Consider the following 16,234-nt stretch of genomic DNA (forward strand, 5'->3'; position numbering starts at 1 on the left):
GAGAGAGGGAAGCAGGTTCCCCGCTGAGCAGAGAGCCCGACGCGGGACTCATCTCAGGACTCTGAGATCATGACCTGAGCCGAAGGCAGCGGCTTAACCCACTGAGCCACCCAGGCGCCCCCCTTCATACTGTTTTCCTCTCAATTTATTTTTGAGAAATCAGATCACTTATCTCCAATTTGCTAAAATCTGGATTTTCCTGATTTCATCCTAATGATGTCCTCTAATATATCTTGCGAACTAATAGTTGGATCTAAAGGTTTAATTAAACTCAGGCTTTTTTTTTTTTTTTTTTTTTTGTTACTGTAGCTTTTGTTTGCTTGTTTGCATGTTTGTTTGTTTGTCTGTTTTGGCAAGACCTCTTTGTAGGAGGTGGTGTACTCTGCTCTCTGGAGTTGCCTAATGTCTGATGGTCTTTTTGTGGTATTAGCAGCTTTTGATGATTAATGTCTAAACCTACTAATTCATTAGGTTATAAAGTGTTCATATTTTAATTCCATCATTCTTTCTTCATGTATTGGTTGAAACACTTTTATTTATTTTTTTAAAGATTTTATTTATTTATTTGACACAGAGAGAGAGATCACAAGTAGGCAGAGAGGCAGGCAGAGAGAGGGGGGAAGCAGGCTTCCTGCTGAGCAGAGAGCCCGATGTGGGGCTCGATCCCAGGACCCTGAGATCATGACCTGAGCTGAAGGCAGAGGCTTTAATCCACTGAGCCACCCAGGCACCCTGAAACACTTTTATAAAGAGAAACTTCCTCTATTATTACATTCCACAATGGATACAGATAAATAAATAATAAAAATAATAAGTAAATAATGGAAAAGTAAATACTTGATTCTATCTGGATACAGATAAGTAAATAATAAATAATTAAAGGAAAAGTAAATACTTGACTCTTTTCGTTAATTTACTAGTTTGCAAAATAATGAATTGATTCACTGGTATCCTCCAGTGATGGCCACTAAGGGATCCTTTTTTAAAAATTGTCTTTATGAACTTATAGATTTAAATGTATTTGATGTTATTTTACTACATTGCAGTTATTCTCCTTAGTGATGCTCAGATCGTGCCATCCTTTGGCCTTTGAGAGTGTCCTCACATTGGTTCACCATTTCCTTTTCTATCAGAAAAACTGTAGCTTTCCTGAAACATCACTCGGCCAGTTTCGACTTCTGTCTCACTGGCCAGAGTTATGTCACATGGCCACCCTGAGCTGGATGATGATGGTAGATGACATTTGAGTCATATGCCATCTCTTCAAAGAGGCTTCTCCTGGTGCCCCATCTAAAGTCTGTCCGTACCCCCTTTTATTCTGCAGAATTTTATCCTGTTCGCTTCCTTTACACTACTAACTTTAAACTCTAGTTATTTTATTTCTTCACTTGTTATAAGGGTCTGCCTCACTAGATTATAAGCTTCATGACATATTCCCTAGCACGATACCTGCAGATGTTCATGGAAGATACTCAGTAAATATTTGTTGAATAAATAAATAAATGAGGTAAACACAACTATTATCTCCACTGTATACAGTGCTGTCCCATATAGTAGCTGCTAGCAACATGTTGCTATTTCAATTTAATGTAGAACAGCTACTATGGAAAACCACATGAAGGTTCTTCAAAAAGTTAAAAAGAGAACTACCATATGACCCAACAGCCCCACTTCTTGGGTATGTATCCAAAGAAATCAGAATCAGGATCTTAAAGAGCTATCTGCACCCCCATACTCACTGCAGTACTCTTCACAGTTGCCAAGACATTCAAGCAAATGAAACATCCATCAACAGACAGAAGAATTTTAAAATGTTATATATAGGGGCACCTGGGTGGCTCAGTCATTAAGCATCTGCCTTTGGCTCAGGTTATGATCGCAGGGTCCTGGGATCAAGCCTCACATTGGGCTCCGTGCTCAGCAGGAAGCCTGCCTCTCCCTCTCCCACTCCCCCTGCTTGTGTTCCCTCTCTCGCTGTGTCTCTCTCTGTCAAGTAAATAAATCTTTTTAAAAAAAATTTTAATGTTATATATAAATACAATGAATGCCGTTCAGCTTTATAAAAAAGGAAATCCTGCCATTTGCAACAACATGGATGAATCTCAAAGACATCGTACTAAGGGAAATTAACCAAACACAGAAGACAAATGCTGCATGCTACCACTTATATGAGGAATAGTATGAGGAATACCACTTATATGAGGAGTAAAATAGTCAAACTCATTTAAGCAGAGAATAGAATGGTGACTGCCAGGGGCCAGGAGGAGAGGGAAATAGGGAGGTATTAATCAAAGGGTACAAAGTTTCAGTAATGGAAGGTAAGTCTTAGAGATCTATGACATAGACAGGATGATTCCTATAGTGCATAGTACTGTGTTGTGTACTTACAAATTTGCTAATAATAACAATGAAGTAATAATAAGATAAAGAGAGCAGAAGGAAACTTTTGCAGGTAATGGATAAGTTTATGGAAGATTATGGTAATGGCTTCATGGGTATATACTTATCTCCATACTGATCAATATATATACATGAAATATGTACAGTTTTCTGTATGTCAATCATTCCTCAGTGAAGTGGTTTAAAAAATAAGTAAATAAAAATACGAATTTAATTTTATTTAATTTAAAATCCAGTTTCTTAGATTAGTCACATGTACTCGAAAACCACATGTGACTAGTGACTACCCCCATGTAGAGTGAGTGCATTTACCTCATCACAGAATTCTACTGGAAGGTGCTGGATAGAAGAAGAAATTGGCTGAGAGATAAATTAGCCAAAGTCACACAGCAATAAGAGGAGGAGTTGGGATTCAAACCTGTGTCTGAGTGACATCGGAGGTGGAATTCAACACCATAACATAGTCATCACTGCTGTTATTACTTGCTTAGTCCTTTTTCTTTTCTTTTCTTTTCTTTTTTAAGATTTTGTTTATTTATTTGACAGAGGTCACAAGTAGGCAGAGAAGCAGTCAGAGAGAGAGAGGAGGAAGCAGGCTCCTGCTGAGCAGAGAGCCTGATGCGGGGCTTGATCCCAGGACCCTGAGATCATGACCTGAGCCGAAAGCAGAGACTTTAACCCACTGAGCCACCCAGGCGCCCCATTAGTCCTGTTTTCAATATCAGTCTCTCTGAAGGAATTTACAGGGAGCTTCAAACCTGGCCACCTCACAGGGTGACCAACTGTCCTAATTTGCTGGGCCTGGCGATATTCCCAGGATGCAGAAAAGTTCTGGAAAACCATTGTTAAAAAAACAAAATTCAACCAAGTAAATTTGAAGATCCAATTGGCTTTATTAAGCAATTCATGATTTGGGCAGCATCCCGTCTGGTAAACAGAAAGGGAGTTCTGTGGAGTATACAACATGGAAAGCTTTTACAGGAAAAAGGGTGGGGGTAAGAAGTTGTTAGCAAAAAGAAAAGGTCACCTTCTCTTAGGGGGAAGGCCAGAGGGTCGTATTACGTGGACTACCTCATCTTTTTTTTTTTTTAATTACCTCATCTTTCTGTGGAGAAGAATGAGGGTCCATGTGACAGATTACTTCATTGATGCTGACCAGAAAATTCCTGACTGACTAGTTAAGACTACAGTTCCAGTTGAGGTTGAAAATGCAGTTAGGTTAGGTGTGAAGCCCTGATTTGGTGACTTGGTTTAAATTCCATTTAGGGTCTGTGGTTCTGTTTTCTTCCTTCCTTTCTTCCTTTCTTTGCTTTTAAAGTAGGCTCTATGCCCAACATGAGGCTTGAGCTCACAACCCTGAGATCAAGATGCACACTGAGGTTTTCTTTGAACACCATACTACCCATTTATAAAATGGGTTTGTGGCAGGTAAATAGTTGGCCTCACTCAACTCTATTTCAACCCTGCGTAATATGCCACACTGCATGCTAGAGGTGAGAAAATTGAAGACTTCGTTTCCCAGACTCCCTTAGACCTTGGGTCTAATATATAGTCTAACTCTGGCCTAGCAGATGTACTTGGGCAACATCGAAAAGGCCAGATTGGGAAGGAAGCTGCATTTCTGCTGTTTTATCTGCTGAATGGTGCAGTGGCAGCAGAGGTCCCTGTGTCTCCTCTTGGATGTCAGGGACTCATGCATTCTGCAGGTGTAGATCTCACCTGAGCCAGTCAGTCCTGATCCCGGCAGTAGAAGCAACAGCTTTCTTGCTTTCTCATTTCTTGCTTTACTGTTGTACCAGAAGTAGCAGCTCCCATATTCCAGTTCCCTGAGTAAACTGATACTGTGATGGAATTCTGGGAGGTCATTACTGGGAACTCAGCCTAGAGGCTGCCTGTTCAGCCTTTCCCAGGATTCTTATCCACCCAGTCCACTGTATTCATTTTATGCTGAAAAGAGTTCAAGTGACTTTTTTTTTTTGCAGATGAAGAATCTTCACAACTTAGCAGGGATTTCCTCTGGAAAATAGGGAGACTGTAAAACAAATCTGAGTGTCCTGAACACTGGGACCCTAACAGAAAACTCTCCCTACCACTGCTAGCATTCTCAAAGGAAGGTGCATATACCTGAATCACCAGCATCTCCCAAATACTGGAACTTTGGTTGTGGTGAAATGTCTACACACACACGCACACACACACATTTTTCTTCTATATGCTGAATATTCTTCCAAATCTCTTTACGTGACAGTTCACATCTTAATCTCTCAACCTCCAGGTACCACCACATCAATTGTGGCTTCCTCAACTTCACCATCTAAACTGTTCCTCTCCTCCAGTTGTTGTCTGGAAGAGAGGAACATTTTGTTTAATTTTTATGTTACTTAGCACAATCTTTATTTATTAATTTACTTGTTTATTTTCTGTATCCCCCTGTCCCCACCTTCTCTCCCCACACCACACCCAGGTGTGCTCCGTGATGGAAGGGAAATTTTTTTGCATTATTCATCACTGTAACTTCATTACAGTGTTTGACCCTGTTTAAGGGTCTTGTTTGTTTTGTTTTGTTTTTGGTCAACAGAGATGGAAATTCTGTTGGCACAGTAGCTCGCACATGGTAGCATCATTTTTTTTTTTAAGATTTTATTTATTTATTTGACAGATAGAGGTCACAGGTAGGCAGAGAGGCAGACAGAGAGAGAGGAGGAAGCAGGCTCCCTGCTGAGCAGAAAGCCTGATGCGGGGCTCAATCCCAGGACCCTGGGATCACGACCCGCGCCGAAGGCAGAGGCTTTAACCCACTGAGCCACCCAGACACCCCAATGGTAGCATCATTTAAAAATATATCTTTAATAAATGAAAAATAGAGATTGTTATAGCTAGGAAAATTTTTAAAAGAGAAAAAGCCTCTCTTGTAAACAAGATTAATCCAAACTGCAAAGAAATAATGAGAAATAAAGGCATCCAACAATTGTGATGAAAGGCAACACAGTGCAGGTAGTGGAGTATGACAGCAGACATTTGCAACCACGGCATAAACTCTAGGCAATGAGAGACACACTGCCTTTTGGGAAGCACCATGATTGAGTTATGAAGTGTTCACGTTGGGGTGCCTGGGTGGCTCTGGTTTAAGCCTCTGTCTTCGGCTCAGGTCCTGATCTTAGGGACTGGGATCGAGCCCCACATTGGGCTCTCTGCTCAGTGGGGAGCCTGCTTTCCCCTCTCTCTCTGCCTTCCTCTCTGCCTACTTGTGATCTCTCTCTCTATCAAATAAATAAAATAATAAATAAAATAATAAATAAATAAAATCTTAAAAAAATAATAAAATGAAGTGTTCAGGTTCTAGAGCCACCTCAGTGTGATTTTAAATGTCAGTTCTACATTTCTGCTATGTGATTTGGGGTAAGTTAATGAGCTTCTCTTGATTCCATTCCCTCACCTGGAATATGAGGAGAATAACCATACCCAACTCACATGCCTACTCTGCTAATTAAAAGAAAATATGATATTTACATGCTTAGTACAGTGTATGGCCTGTGAGGACTCAATAAATGTTAGATAATAAAACCATTATAATTCTGTGAAACCCAGCTCCATTCCTGAAATCATGCCCAGTACTTGGGGTCACTCTGATTATAGCCTATTACATTTCTAGCCACCACACCCTATCCCCCTTCACCAAATCATAATTAGTAGGTACTTTAAAAATATTAGTGACTAACAGGAAGTTTGTTCACGTGGGATGTGTTCCATTCCTGCCATTCCTATATACACAGTTATTATTGGTGGTGTTGATGCTATATTTTTCCATTTCTGTTGACCAAAAACAAAACAAAACAAACAAGACTCTTAAACAGGCAACAAGAGTATTGGGTGGAAGGGCGCCTGGGTGGCTCAGTCGGTTAAGCATCTGCCTTCTGCTCAGGTCATGATCCCAGAGTCGTGGGATCCAGCCCCACACTGGACTCCCAGCTCAGTGAGCGGGAAGCCTGCTTCTCCCTCTCCCTCTACCTGCTGCTCCCCCTGCATGTGCTCTGTCAAATAAATGAAATCTTTGAAAGTAAGTAAGTGAGTATTGGGTGGAAAATACTCCCATCATTGGAGAGAAGAGCAACCAACATGAAAGAACAGTAAATAGAGAAGGATTGACCTAAACCTTTCCAGTGATGCATTTCAGTGAGTAATTTTCCTTACATTTGATTTGTCCAATTGAGAGGGACAGGGTCAAGTCATTCTTTCGTTCAGCAAGTATTTATGAAGTGTCTACCAAATTTATCATGTAGAAAGAATAGGCTAGGAATACCTCCTCTGCATTCACCTCAACCCAGTTAACCTCTATTCAATATTTAGAATTCAGCACAGGGCCCCCTGCCTGGCTCAGTCAGCCAAGCGAATGAATCTTGATCTCAGGGTCATGAGTTCAAGCCGCATTATGGGCATAGAGCCGACATGGGGAAAAAAAGAAAAAAAGTAGAATTCAGCTCAAATACCATTTCCTCTGCTAAAGCTTAAGACTAGGTCAGGTCACCCTGGTAGGTATCCTCATGGCACTGGCAGCCTTACTTTTCCCCACTTGTCAGAATGTACTTAGGCCTTTGCTTTTTAGGTGATTATGTGCTTTACTGCATGTCTTTTCTGTAATCTACACAAGGGCTGGGACTTTGGTTTTGGTCAAGAATGTATCCCCGGTACTCAGCTTGGTGTCTACTCTGTAGTAGTTGCTCAATTCTGAAGAAAGGAAAAAATCAAGGCCCTGATGAAGGGATCCATTAGAACCTCACACTAACACTATTAATTCACCAGGACAGGTTTTGTGTTTTGTTTTGTTTTTTAAGATTTTATTTATTTATTTCAGAAAGAGAGAGAGAGAGCATGAGGGGAGAGGGTTGGAGGGACAAGCAGACTTCTCGCTGAGCGGGGCTCGATCCCAGAACCCTGAGATCATGACCTGAGCCAAAGTCAGATGGTTAACTAATTGAACCACCCAGGCACCCTGACACTAGGATAGTTTTGTCTTGTTTCTGGTGGCCTCTGACTCCCCAAGGCAGCTCTGCTCTCTAGGGCCCTGAAAAAGCAATATGAAAATCCCTGTCATTGAAAATAGTGCTATAATCCAAAATTGTCTCTTGTATCGCTTGTATGAAATGGCCTCATGGCGAATCTCTAAGCAAGGCACCAGCACCTGTAACAAAAGCAAAAATGAAATAAAGAAGTTCATCTTGGCTCAATATTATTCTGGCAGCTAAAGTTTTAATAATTCTTTTTAAAGATTCTTTTTTTTTTAAAGTAATCTCTACACCCAACATGGGGCTTGAACTCACTACCTCAAGATCAAGAGTCCCGTGCTTCAATGACTGAGCCAGCCAGCCGCCCCTAAGATTTCTTCTTACACTAAGTCTTGAAGTGTACCTTATTTCCATGCTCATACTGTAGCATCAGTATAACTCCCTGGATGAGAACTTGAGCACGTTTGACTTTATCTTCATTTTGGCAAATAACTACAACTTCTGCAATGATAACTTATAACGATAGCATGGCAAGCAGGTTTTATGTTTGTCTTCAGAAAATAACCAGTCATGCTTAGAATAACTAAACACTAGGTTATAAGTCTACATTGCTGACCTCCCTCTTTTTCTGGAAGGAAACCTTTTCTCAAGTCTCCCAGACCTTCCCTGTGTTTCATTGGCCACTCCAAAGTCAACCACAGACATGGGCCAATTAGGATTGCTCTCTTGAATCTCAGCCCACCTCCTCGGATAGGCCTGTGGTCCCTGCTCACCCATACGGGGCACCTCTCCTCTCCTTCCACTCTGAGGCCTCAGCATCTTTTCCCTGTACCATGAGGGAACTGCATCCTCCAATGATTCCACACACATATTTTCAGCTCACATTTGTGCTTGCACAAATTCTGTGAATTCACAGATAGGAGCCCCTACAATTGGGTTGAGAGGCTGAGAGCTGCCAGAAGTTCTTCAAGGACCAGGTAGACAACACACAGGTCTAAATGCAGCCTACTTCCTTTCTTGGCTTTTGTTGTTTGTTATTATTATCGTACAACACAATGATTTAATATTTGTATATATTGCAAAATGATCACAAGTCTAACTAACAGGGATTCCTGGGTGGCTCAGTCAGTTAAGCATCTACCTTCTGCTTGGGTCATGATCCCAGGGTCCTGGGAGTCCCTTACTCAGCGGGGAGCCTGCTTCTCCCGCTGTCTGCCGCTCCCCCTGCTTGTGCTCTCTCTCTCTCTGACAAATAAAATCTTTAAAGGAAAGTAAAAGTTTAATTAACACCCATCATCACACATAGTTAAAATTTTTTTTTCTTGTGATGAGAACTTTTAAGATCCCCTCTGCTATCAACTTTTAAATATACAACACAGCACTATTAACTATAGTGACCATGTTGTACATTACACCCCCATGACTTACTTACTTTATAACTGGAAGTTGGTGTATCTTGACCACCCTCACCCATTCTGCACTACCTCTAGTCACCAATCTGTTCTCTGTTTCTGTTTTTGTTTTTTAGATTGGACATAGAAGTGGAATTCTAAAGTATTGTCTTCTCTATATGACTTATTTTACTTAGCATATGCCCTCAAAGTCTATCCCAAGTTGTCTCAAATGGCAAGATGTCTTTCTTTTTGACAGCTGGATAGTATTCCACTGTACATATGTACCATATACTTGTTTTCTAATACACACCTTCAATTTACAACCCCCAGGTGGTCAAAAAGAGCACATCTTTGATGGGATGGGATTTTTTTATTTGGTTTTAAGATTTTATTTATTTATTTGAGAAAGTGAATGAGAGAGAGCAGAAAGGGCAGGAGGGAGTAGGGAGAGCCAGACTCCCTGCTGAGCAGGGAGCCTGATGCAGGATCCCAATCATAACCTGAGCCAAAGGCAGATGCTTAACCGACTGAGCCACCCAGGTGCCCCAGGTTTTGGTTTCTTGTTTGCCCATCCTTGAGGGGACCAAAAACACTTCTTATTTTACAATGAAACGTGGACGTGTGAATCAGACTGTGATAAGTAGAGTGATATGGCTTACACCACAGCTCCCCTCCCCCCAATTCTGGAGGGATCTGCTGAGAAGGCCTTTGGGGAACTGTACCTGTGATCTCATCAGAGCACCTGGTGTGAGTGTGAGTGCAGGAGATAAAGGCTGAGGCAGGCAGAGTACGAAGGACGGGGATGAGCCAGTTAGAGAGTTTAGAATGTTAGGAATTGTTGAGCATCCATGAAGGACGTTAGGTACAAACACGTTAGGGTCAGATCTGTATTCTTATTTTTTTAAGATTTTATTTATTTATTTGACAGACAGAGATCACAAGTAGGCAGAGAGGCAGGCACAGAGAGAGGGGGAGGCAGGCTCCCTGCTGAGCAGAGAGCCCGATGTGGGGCTCAATCCCAGGACCGTGAGATCATGACCTGAGCCGAAGGCAGAGGCTTTAACCCACTGAGCCACCCAGGTGCCCAGATATGTATTTTTAAAGGATCATCCTTTTTAAAGTGTAAAATCCAGAGAGAATAGAGAGAAAGATTCTCCAGAGATAACAGAGAGAAAGATTCTCTCAAGATAAAGGAGACTCTTTCTCCTTTTCTGCCTATTTTATCATGCGTGTTGAAACCACCACTTTGCCAGTTGCCCAAACTGGAAATAAATCATCCTAGCCTTACCTCTCACTTACCTTCCAAATGGCGATCAAGTCCTATGGACTCTACCCTTAAAAATTCTTGAATCTACCCAATGTTCTCATTCCCACTGCCAAGTCCTTTACTCAGACCCTTCCCACCAGTTATATGAACTTTTCCAATAGCGTTTTTCATGATCTCCCTACATAGGGACCTCCTCCCCGAATCTGTTCTCTAGGCAGCTACCAGAGATCCTTCCAGAATGCAAATCTTGTAGTTTTCCTATAGCTAAGTCTTTTTCACGGCTTCTCCAGGCCCTGAGGAAGAAGTTCAAACTCCTTCCTGCTGGCAGAAAGCCATCTGCGATGCGGACCCCTGCAACAGACTCAGCTGTAAGCACTCTCCTCCCTTGCTAAGCCATCCTTCAGCCTCATTGAATTCCTGGCAGATTCCCAAACAGACCAGAAGGTTTCAAATCCACCCACAGAGTCTCCATTTCCCTCCTTCTGAGTCGATTTTTCTCAACCTTCCCTAAAGAAATCCCATTATTATTAAAAATTCAGTTAAAGGGTTATTTCCTCCTGGAAGCCCGCGTTAACCTCCATCTTAGCCACGCTGTCTTCTGTCTCTGTCCCGAGCAGCCGCTCCGGAGTTTTCCCGAGCTACTTGCCCGGCAGAGGTGACGCTTGGCTTTGTTCACTGTTTCTCCAGTCAAGGACCATCTACATTATAATCTTGTTTTTTAAAAAAAAGTTTGTTTGCTAAGAAACAAAAACAGTTTTTTGCTACGGTTTTGCTTCCTTAATTTATCATAGGGCGACTGGGTGGCTCGGTTGATTGGGCGACTGACTCTTTATTTCAGCTCAGGTTGTGATCTTGGGGTTGTGGGATCCCCGAGCAGGCTCCATGATTAGCGGGGAGTCTGCTTGAGATTGTTTCTGCTCCTCCCCTCCCCCATCTCTCTCTCAAATAAGTAAACAAATCTTTTTAAAAAATAAAATACATTAAAAAATACCTACCATCATCACCATGTAGACTCCCGTGCTCCAAACCAGTGCATGGACCTGGGCCCAGAGTCTGCTCTTGAAAACTCTCCTAGATGACGGGTAATGTTCGTTTCTTGATCAGGTACCAATTACACGGAGTGTTTATTTGTGCAAAATTTACTGAGCTCTATCCTTAGGTTATGCATACATTTCTGTGCATATGTTATTTTCAATGAAGAGTTGAAAAGTAGAAAGTCCCTAGGTTATTTTTGTGGACACTGATGGAGAACCATCGACTTATCTCTCTTGCTATGAACTGTGAACTCCTCCAGGGAAGTGAAGGCATCTGTTTTGTCTCTATATTCCCACCGTCTTTTTAGTACCTACAACATAGTACACACTGAATGAATGATTGCTAAATCAATGAATGAATGAATGAGTGAGTGAGTGAATGAATGAATAAAGGGAGAGAAGTGGCTTGTGGGTTCCTTCCTCTCTCACTCTTTTCCAAACATTTGTTCCCTGCCCCTACTGGAGCCCATGAAAGCTCATACCTCAGAGTTACATTTCCGAGGTACACCTTCCCTGAATACTCCCGTAAGTATTCTGACCTGTAAGATGCCACCTGACTTCCTCTCTCCCACGTGCCCGGTGTGACGGATCCAGGGCACCAGCCTGATGAGAACAGGAGCAAGTAAGCAGGTGGAGGACGTTCTGTCCCAGTACCAGTACTTCTGCCCTGCCTGGGTCGGAGCCACCTGGCTCGGGCCTTTCTCACCATGCCCGGGAATCAAGCTGGAGAGAGTATGTCCTTGGAGGTACTGAACGGCTAAAGCTTCTACTTGTATCTCGGATATAAACTGCTTCCCAATCTACTCAGATCAACTTACATGAGAATTTGAAAACTCTATTTTTGAATACTTAGGAATAGCAATGGAGATTTTTTTTTTTAAGCTAATTTACAGTAGAAAGTAAGAGACATCCTGGGTAAAATATTACGCAAGTCATTTATTCAGCCACACAGATGATTACCAAAAGTTTCCTAAAGATGCAATGAGGAACAAGAGTCATCTGCCTTAATGGAGATCACAGTGAGAGTGTGTGTGTGTGGCTGTGTGTGTGTTGTTGGGGGTAGAGGTCCAGACCAACAGTCAAATGGTAATATTAAAGAGGACTTCAACTCCCTCTATTTTGACCTCAAACTTTCTTTCTGAATAAGTTCATCTTTCCAGCTTATCTCTTAAAGTCAGGCAAAAGACCCTGTGGACAAAGCATCCCCTGATGGGAACCAGAACTACTCAAGCAGTAAGGACTGGCCTGGGCCAGCAAGGCCTGGGTGATTGATCCCAAGACAACCTGACCAACCTGACCTTGACGACTCAGCTGCATTTACCCACTGACCTTTGTCCCACATTTTCCTTATATAAACCTGGAAGTATTTTTAGCACTTTGGAGACAGTCTTTGAGACATTAGTCCAAGGTCTTGCAAGTGTTGGCCTCGCTGAAATAAATCCCTTTCTTGTTTCACCACCACTCATCTCTCTCCCTTTGGATTGTTGTCAGTGGCAAGTGGCCAGACTTGGTCTGTTTGGGACCCCCTGAGCCAGGGGCTCTTGCACCCCTGGGCCCCCATTACAATATGTAGCTTTTTCACAGCAGCTATGATGTGCTGGGCACTTTGCATATGTTAATTCGTTTCATCATTGTAACAATTCAGTGATGCCCTATTATTATCCCCATTGACAAATAAGGGAACAGATGCATTGTAAAGTTACAGACTGATACAGTCATGAAGATATAGTGTAGGGAGTAGGAACACCTGATCTAGTCCTAAGGGTCAGGGAAGATTTCTCCAAATACAAGAGGTTGAAGCAGAGGTCTGAGGATTGAGTCAGAATCTAGTGGACAAAGAGGTCTCAAGGAAGAGCGTTTCAGGCAATGGAAATAAAAGGTGCAAAGGGGTAATAATTTGAGGAACTGGCAGGAGCACAGGGAGCTGGAGATGAGGCAGGAGAGGTAGACAGGAGCGATAGCACCCAAGTTTGTTTGTTTTTCCTCTATGTCTCAACTAGTATGATAAGGTCAGGAATAGAAGATATAGGGTTTAGTCTTAGTTTTGCTCTTAATAACCTCAGCCATCTCTCTGTGGCTGTTTCCTTATCTGGAAAAATGAGTGGATGGACGGGAGTTCTCAAGTGGCCCCTGATGCAAGAAACAAAGGCAGAAGGAAATGTAGATAAAATTAAATGTCCTTACTGACAAATACTTGAGGCAGGCAGAGTTTAGCCTTCCTCTAGGAAGCTCCCAATGGTCTTAAAGTGAATGCCTTGTCGGAAGAAAAAACAGCCTTGGTTTGATTACAGCAAGGCGTCCAGTATCTGCTGAGTCTTCTTTAGCATATGAAAGTCCTTTTGGAACTTCCCTTACCTTTACTTCTCCCCACCCCAACGTATACAAGTCAGCTGCCCCCTCGCAATCCCAGCGCAACAGGCGGCGACAGCTCTTTCTGTCTTTGGGTCCTGTACCTGTGCTTTAGTAAAAAACCACCAGCTTTGCTCTGACGACACCTCGAGAATCCTTTCTTGGCTTTTGGCTCCAGATCCCACCGAACCTCACCTATATTCAAAAAACATCAGCCCCTATGGTTCCAAAGCTGTGGCTCTGGGTAGGGCTCTCTGGGAAGCAATTGCCCATCCGGAGTACAGGCTCCAACTGCTGCCAAATGCCCTAAGGCCCGGGGTCTTGGCAACCCAGGGGCCCAGTCCACTCAGCCACACTTGCTGGCCTCTCCTTTGCAGATTCAGTCCATACAAATGATGGAGAACATCACACATAAGTAATCACACAGCAAATATGGCTGCGAGCATGGTTTGCTCCCCTCACTTGAAGGGTGAACTGCTAATAACAATGTCATTAAAATAACTGCTTCTTTGAAGAATTTACTGTGTGCCAGGATTGTACCAGCTACTTTAGGTAGATTTCTCACAATAGGGCCTGGTTCAATTCAAAAGCTGAGGCCTCAAGAGATTACATAACTTTGGTAAGGTCTTCACCACCCAAATTTGTTCTGCCTACTGAGCATGTCCAGCCCTGTTTCTGATTGCCAGGTGTGGTAACTCCAGCAATTTTCCATGGCTTTGCTAGTGGCTGAGTTGGAATTTGAACCCAGCTCTGACTCCAAAGCTTATGGTGTTGACCACCCTTCCATGCTGCCTTCCCTTCTTAAAACACAGGCAACTCCTTCCTCTATAAATGGAATGACATTGTCTCTTGAAGTCCTTTCTGGGTGAGGAAAGCGCTTTTTATAGCTTGGGACTGCTTCTGTTTACTTGGTCTCTTCCAGCACCGGTTAATCCCGTTTGCAGCTGTGTCCTTCACTGTCCTTACACTGTATTCCTAGGTTTCCTCCCTGCAAAGACAACTCCAGGGAAGCACATGGTGTCTGCCTGTGTGCCAGTAAAGAAATTTCACTCCCTTCGCTTCCCAAATCGGCCTACCTTTCTATAAATAATCGTTCTCCTCCCTCCACTCGGGCCTGTGAGTAGTTTGGTCACTTAACCAAACAGGCACACTCACAAAGCAAGGAGAGGAGGGGTGTTGGAAGGGACAACGTGAATGACCTTGCAAAGGTGTTTAGCCCACTGCGGGCAGGATTAGCAAACCTGAAACCTCTACAAATATTTGTGTTCCTCCGTAATTCCTCCTCCAGACAGCCCGCTCCTCTAGCGCCAGCCTCGCCCAGTCCCCTCTCGGCTGCTCCGAGATACAAAGCCCAACCCGCCCATCTCTTTGCAAACCCCGATAACTTCAGTCCCCATGTTGAAACTCGTCGGTGGCGGTGGCGGGCAGCACTGGGCATGCTCAGTAGCGGGGACAGGTCTGGGAGGCAAGGAAGCCGCGTTTGAAGTCGCGCGGCCCGGGGATCAGAGGGAGGCGGGCTGTGGGGGCCCCGGCTGGGGGTCCTCGGGGATCCCGGATTCCGCGCCGGGAGCCGGAATGCTCCCGGCCGGCGCGGCGGGGCGGGCGCGCGGGGGGCAGAGCACCGAGGAGCGGGGGGAGCCGGTGGGAGAAGGGGAGGAGCGCCGGGCTCGCCATCCCCCGGCGCCGGCTCTGCGGCTGCTGAATCGGAAACCGCAGGGAGGATCCGAGGAAATAAAGACGCCCGAGAATGACCTCCAGCGAGGCCGCCTGAACCGGGGCCCGCGCGCCGCCGCACCAGCCCCCGGCATGGGCGATCGGGGCGGGCGGCCGGAGCACTCGGCCACGCACGCCCCGGGGGCCCCCGCCGACACCGGCGCTGCCGCCGTGAACGGGCTGCTGCACAACGGCTTCCACCCGCCGCCTGTCCAGCCGCCGCGCCTCTGCAACCGGGGCCCCGCGGGCAGTGGCGAGGCGGCACCCCCGCGCCTCCCGCTCTTGCCCGAGCTCCAGCCGCAGCCACCGCCCCCTCAGCACGACTCCCCGGCCAAGAAATGCCGGCTGCGAAGGAGGATGGACTCGGGGAGAAAGAACAGGCCGCGTAAGTCCCTCGCTAGGGGAGCGCCCGAGCGAGGCAGGCGCATCCCGCGGGCCCGGCACCCGGGAGCGGTGGGGCAGGCTCTGCTGTGCGCCCGGTGCGCCCGGGTGCTCCTCAGCGCCCGCTGTCGGGGGAGTGTGCGGAGGGGGCTCCCGGGACTGATTCTTTCCCCAGGGGCGCCAGGCACTAAACATCGCCGCCTGAGCCTCACGCTTGCTCGCTTCAGTCTGTAGAATGGGCCGATAGAATGCGGACCCTGCGCTGCTCCCTCGGTCACGACTCTAAAAAAAGTCAGCGCACTGCCAGCCTTTCTAATTTGCTGATGGGAAAATGCACGTGTGAGAACATTTCTCGGGGTCCGGGAGTAGGCGTTGAGCTGGAGGGACAGCTGGAACCGCCCTCTCCTTTCTCCTTGACCCTTTTCCTTCTCAGAGTTCGTCTTTCTGGGGTTGGCGCTCAGGCAGCCACCTTGTCCTTTGAATCGCAGAGTAGCCGCCAGTACCTCGGGTCTATTGGCAAGCGCCAGGCCTGGAGGCGTGGAGTTTGACAACCCCCCAAATCACAGCCTATTAAATGCTTTTTCTTCGCAGCCAATGAGAGGACCTGTTGGCAGCGACACACCCACTGATACCATGTGGGCCGGAACTATGTGGACCAATGATAATTGGAGGTGGTTTTTCTTTTTTTCTTTT

General features: G+C 44.9%; 1 protein-coding gene across 8 annotated transcripts in view; it reads left to right on the forward strand.

Annotated features, from left to right (window-relative positions):
* Positions 1–16,234, forward strand: part of PANK1 (pantothenate kinase 1) — a 109,649-nt gene that overhangs the window by 37,706 nt on the left and 55,709 nt on the right. For 2 of the 8 annotated variants that reach the window (XM_059169502.1, XM_059169503.1), the window contains exon 1: positions 14,767–15,545. The exons of 5 other annotated variants lie outside the window; for them this stretch is intronic. In XM_059169502.1, the coding sequence (XP_059025485.1) occupies positions 14,843–15,545 (703 nt within the window). In that variant the 5' untranslated portion in view covers positions 14,767–14,842. Of the gene's footprint in view, positions 1–14,766; positions 15,546–16,184; positions 16,213–16,234 lie in introns of those variants that run through there. One more of the 8 variants, XM_059169505.1, reaches the window with a different exon arrangement.

Source organism: Mustela lutreola, chromosome 4 (genome assembly GCF_030435805.1).
Source record: "Mustela lutreola isolate mMusLut2 chromosome 4, mMusLut2.pri, whole genome shotgun sequence".
NCBI classification, from domain to species: domain Eukaryota; kingdom Metazoa; phylum Chordata; class Mammalia; order Carnivora; family Mustelidae; genus Mustela; species Mustela lutreola.